General features: G+C 37.0%; 1 protein-coding gene across 1 annotated transcript in view; it reads right to left on the bottom strand.

The window, feature by feature from the left end:
• Positions 1–985: 985 nt before the first annotated feature.
• LOC105465761 (zinc finger C2HC-type containing 1B) overlaps positions 986–6,000 on the bottom strand; it is a 66,012-nt gene continuing 60,997 nt past the window's right edge. The window contains exons 7-8 of the mRNA XM_011714347.3: positions 1,550–1,634; positions 986–1,139 (exon numbers count right to left, since the gene is read on the bottom strand). Of these exons, the coding sequence (XP_011712649.1) occupies positions 1,564–1,634 (71 nt within the window). The 3' untranslated portion in view covers positions 986–1,139; positions 1,550–1,563. The remainder of the gene's footprint in view (positions 1,140–1,549; positions 1,635–6,000) is intronic.

The raw sequence follows: 6,000 nt of genomic DNA, 5'->3' as shown, positions 1-6,000 counted from the left end.
TTTCAGATATTCTGCATTAGAAGCTGAGGTAGGCTGGGATTCTCCTACTTACCTTTGGACAGAAAGAAACGGTTTAATTGTCCTAATTAAAATTTTACGAGGTTAAGAAAAAGGTCTTGGATTTAAAAGTATAAGTACAACTCATTCTACAAAAAGAGATCTATTGACCCTTAAGATTGCAAAGAAGCTGGGCACAGTGGCTCATGCCAGTAATCCCAGCACTTTGGGAGGCCAAGGCAGGCAGATGGCTTGAGCTCAAGAATTCAAGACTAGCTTGGCCAATAGCGAAACCCCATCTCTACAAAAAATATAAAAAATTAGCCGGTTGTGGTGGCGCAAGTCTGTGGTCCCAGCTACCCGGGAGGCTGAGGTGGAAGGTACTGCTTGAGCCAAGATCGCACAACTGCAGCCTGGGTGACAGACTGAGATCCTGTCCCCCCCCCCCCCCAAAAAAAAAGACTGCAAAGAGAAGAGAGGGTCACCTCCCAACAGAGTTCTGTATAAATCAATGGTAACGAAATGAATAGATAGCTTCTGATTTGGCCATGATAAATAAATGGCTTGAGGCCACTGAGAACATTCTTCCCACAGTATGGAAGATTTTGGTAATCTTTTCTCCTCCACTTCAGTGTTTCCCCCCAAATATGGTCTGTGTGACTGGTATATGTAAGACACTTCTACACAGTATATACATAAACATTTAAAATAAGTATAATAGCTATAATTTAATACTTACTAGATGCCAATATCAAAACTGAGATTTCACAGCTAGTACATAAAATGAAGCTAGTTAAAGAAAGATTTTCCAAGTAAGTAAATAATGTTAGTACTCCAATTACTAGTCTACTAAAAAGGTTCTAATATCAAAGCAACATTGTCTTAAAAACCCATCAAATGTCCAATTAAAAAACATCAAGTGAATTTGAATCATGCATTATACAGGTTGATGTGTTTCATGCTTTTGTTTTGAAAAATTCAAAGGGAGTAAATAAAAATTTGAAGCTAGTTTTACTTGTTCTAAGTGATGCTTCAAGAAGAATCAAGGGTATATAAACCGATGTCACATCTACCGTTCCCTCCCCTTAGGTGGCATTCTGGGGTATGCAGCTATCCAGGCTGATGGGTTTCAGGGAGCCAGCCTGAAAGCAGAAAGAAAAGGCATTTACTTTAGAACGTCATTGTTTCCACATTGAGAATGCTAAATAATATAGGCCTCTTTCGACTTTTAATTGTTTTACAAACAATTCACACTCTCAGGGAACTATTCTTTTTGAAGGTAAGGTACTTAGAAAAAGGGACAAGGCAATAACCTTTCCGGTCAAAAGTGAAGGATCATTCCCCTTTCCTATTAAGTCATAAATCAAAAACTGAATATCCTCTTTGAACTGTATGTTTAACAGAAGAGTCAGTTTCAAGAGCATACATTTTGTTAACTCAATCTGGAGTTTGTCCAAACGTCTCTTCAGTTTGCCTACTATGCATCCGTTCTCTTAAAAGTCATTAACTGACCAGGAACACCTGGATTAGAGGTGATTTTTTTTTTTCTTACCTGGCTTCTAGGAGTTAATCTTTTTTAGAAGATTTACTAAATCCTTGTCTGAGTTTTGCTCCAGAAGCAGGGTCCATAGCTAATCCTTTGCAAACACAAACAGACTTGTTATTATGTCAAAGCAGAACATTACCAAGAAAAGAAGACATGATTGTGAAATCCCCACATGGGTTCAAAAGTTTCTATTCTTCCTTTGTTTTTCTTTTTTGGTGAGAGGTGGGGGAGTGTTGTGGGGAGGGTAGTAAGGGTAGGGTAGCTATAGACAAATACCCACTCTCTGGCCTGAACCAAATAAGGAAAACAGGGGCTCCCTCAGGTGTCTTCTTTCCTCTGCCCCTAGCCTCTGTTTACTCATGGACTTTGGACTGTACCTCAGGTAACCCACCTTTTATACACTAGGACTTTCGACACCCCCTCCACTATTGCCCCAGCTTTCAAAATGGACCCTGATATTTTGGATCTTCAAATTCTTTGCTAGCTCTCATATGAGAAGACTTTGCTAAGCCTTATGGAAGAATAAGCTTCCTTCCCTGCTTGAGGTTGTCTACGTGACAATGGATTCATTCTGCAAACAGTATTCTTTTCCCTTGAGCCCAGCAGCGCTGTTAGGTATGGAGATACACAAGTTTATGGATATGCGCACACCACAGCACCCCCTGACCACATCGTAGGGGACAGGATTCTCAGAGGTTCTTTTTTGTTAAAAAATAAAAAAGGAACAAGTCCCCTCTGTCCTAAGAAGCCTCCTTTCTACTCAGTGTTTTATGAAGGAGCAATAACAAGGAAATTGTGGATCAAACTCTCAAAGGATAGGAATAGAAAGAGCTTTCAGTGTTAGTTTTACTGAAACATAAACTGGTTTTACTTCTGCCAAAGAATCCGCAACTGACACTTTGATGCTCGACAGGTTTGCTACATAAGTAAATTAGGTAAAGAATGGAATGCTAGTGAAGGTAAAATGCTTAACTTGATGAAAATCCACTGGATCTAGAAGTAAAGTAGAGCCCACACCAGCAAAGCTGTACTAATGCAATCCACTACTAAATATACAAAGCAATGCAGGTCTAGATCCCAGAACTACATGCTCATCGTGACATTAGTCTCTGTACAAAGATCTTGGAGAAGCAGCTTCTTGGCAGTACCTTCCAGTATATTTATCACTCATATAACAAAAGCCTCCAGAAAACAGCCACCAGTACATATTTGCTGACTAGGCTATACACTCATTTCCCATCTGAACATTAGAATCTTTTAGGAATGCAAGAAGAGCCACATCTTTCTCTAAAATAATTTCCAAATATGTATCAATAGAAAAATCAGTAGCATTTCTATACAGCAATAATAATCACGCTAAGAACCAAACCAAAAGTCAATCCCATTTCTAATAGTCAAAAAAAAAAAAAAAAAAAAAAAGAAAAGAAAAAGAAAACAACTCTGGGAATACATTTAACCAAGGAGTAATAGATGCCTATAAGGAAAACTACAAGATACTGATGAGAGTTAAGAGGACACAAGTAAATGGAAAAACATTCCATTCTCATAGATTAGAAGAATCAATATTGTTAAAATGACCATATTGCCCAAAGCAATCTACAGACTCAATATAATTCCTATCAAAATAACAATGACATTTTTCACAGAATTAGAAAAAAAAATCCTAAACTTCATATGGAACTGAAAAGAACCCAGTTAGTGAAAGCAGGCATCACATTTCCTAACTCCAAATTATACTACAAGTCTATAGTAATCAAACAGCATGGTACTGGTATAAACATAGACATATAGATCAACAGACAGAATAGAGGACCCAGTAAGGGAGGAGACCACCCCTCATATTGTCTTATGCCCAATTTCTGCCTCCAAAGAAAGAAGAAGTAAAAACTAAAAGGCAGAAATGAAATCCACAAGCAGACAGCCCGGCACCATACCCTGGGCCTGGAAGTTAAAGATCTACCCCTGACCTAACCGGTTATTTGCATTAAAAAGGCACTGTGAAGATCTCTGTCCTGTTCATTTCCTTTCTAATTACCGGTGTATGCAGCCCCCAGTCACATACCCCCTGCTTGCTCAATCAATCACAACCCTTTCACACGGACCCCCTTAGAGTTGCAGGCCCTTAAAAGGGACAGGAATTGCTCACTCGGGGAGCTCGGCTCTTGACACAGGAGTCTTGCCAGTGCTCCCAGCTGAAGAAACCACTTCCTTCTTTAACTCGGTGTCTGAGGGGTTTTGTCTGTGGCTCTTCCTGCTACACCAGAAATAAAACCACATACCTATAGCCAACTGATATTTAACAAAGTTGACAAAAACATACATCAGAGAAAGGACACCCTACTCAATAAAGGGTGCTGGGAAAACTGCATAGCCACATGCAAAACAATGAAACTGGATTTATCCATCACTATACACAAAAATTAAGATGAGTTAAAGACTGAAACGTACGATGTGAAACTAAAAATTCTAGAAGAAAACCTAGGAAAAATTCTTCTGGACATTGGCCTATGCAAAGAATTCAAGACTAAGATTTCAAAGCAAATGCACCAATAACAAATATAGACAAATGGGACTTAAACTAATGCTTCTATAGAGCAAAAGAAATAGACAATGAACAGACAAGCTACAGGTCGGAAGAAAATATTTGCAAACTATGCATCTGACAAGGGACTAATATCTAGAATCTACAAGGAATTCAAACAAGTCAACAACAACAACAAAAGGATTAGGAAGTGAGCAAAGAACCATGGACAGACATTTTCCAAAAGTAAACATGAAAATGCCCAACAAGCAGATGAAAAAATATTCAACATAACTAATCATCAGAGAAATGCAAATTTAAACCATAATGAGATGTCATCTTATACCAGTCAGAATGGCTACTATTAAAAAGTCAAAAAATAACAGATGTTGGCAAAGATGCAGAGAAAAGGGAACATTTATATACTGTTGGTAGAAACGTAAATTAGACAACCTCTGTGGAAAACAGTATAGAGATTTCTCAAAGAATTAAAAATAGAACTACCCTTTGATCCAGCAATCCAACTACTGGGCATATAGCCAAAGGAAAAGAATCATTTTATGAAAAAGATACATGCACTCATGTTTATCACAGCACTAGTCACAAGAGACACAGAATCAACCTAAGTAACCATCAATGAATGATTGGATAAAGAAAATGTGGTATATATATATGGAATACTATGTATCCATGAAAAAATAAAATAATGTCTTTTGCAGGTATATGTATGGATTTGGAGGCCATTATCTTAAGTAAAATATCAAAAACAGAAAGTAAAATACTGCATGTTCTCACTTGTAAGTGAAAGATAAATAGTATGCACACATGGACATACAGATTGGAATAACAGGCATTAGAGACTTGGAAAGGTGGGAGGGTGGGAGGCGGGTGAGGGATGAAAAGTTACCTAATGCGTACAATAAACACTATTCAGGTGGTGGTTACGCTAGGAGCCCAGACCTCAGCACTAGGCAATATACCCATTTAACAAAGCTGTATTTGTACCCCCTAAATCTATTTTAAATAAATAAACAAGGTCACTGTATAATGATAAAGGGATCCATTCAGCAAGAAGATATAACAATTCTAAATATATATGAACTTAACACCAGAACATCCAGTTCCTCTAGCTTATATAGCAAATATATAGCAATATATAGCGAATATTATTAGATCTAAAGGGAGAGATAGACTCCAATACAATAATAGTTGAAGACTTCAACACCCTACTCTCCATATTAGGCAGATCATCAAGACAGAAAACCAACAAAGAAACATTAGATTTAAACTGCACTTCAGATCAATGTACCTAAAAGACATGCATGGAATATTTTATCCAATAGTGACAGAATACACATTCTTCTCATCAACACATGAAACATTCTCTAGTGTAGACCATATGCTAGGCCAAAAAGCAAGTTTAAATTTAAAAAAAAAAATCAAAATCATATCAAGTACCTTTCAGATCACAATGGGATAAAACTAGAAATCAATAACAACAGGAACTTTGGAAACCGTACAAATACTTGGAAATTAAATAACATGCTTAACAGCCATTGGGTCAATGAAGAAGAAAGAAGGAAATAAATGTCTTGAGACAAATGAAAATGGAAACACAACATATCAAAACCCATGGGATGTAGTAAAAGAAGTGCTAAGAGGGAATTTCATAGTAATAAATGCCTATATCAAGAAGTAGAAACATTTCAAATAATCAAGCTAATGATACCCCTCAATAACTAGAAAAGCAAGAGCAGAACAAATCCAAAATTAGAAGAAGGAAAGAAAAAATAAAGATCAGAGCAGAATTAAATGTAATAGAGACTTAAAAATAATACAAAGGTCAATGGAATGAAAAGTTAGTTTTTTGAAAAGACAAAATAGATAAATCACTAGCTAGACTAACCAAGAAAATAAGAGAGAGGATGTGAATTAG

Source organism: Macaca nemestrina, chromosome 5 (genome assembly GCF_043159975.1).
Source record: "Macaca nemestrina isolate mMacNem1 chromosome 5, mMacNem.hap1, whole genome shotgun sequence".
NCBI lineage: Eukaryota > Metazoa > Chordata > Mammalia > Primates > Cercopithecidae > Macaca > Macaca nemestrina.
This window is presented reverse-complemented; position numbering and strand designations above follow the sequence as displayed.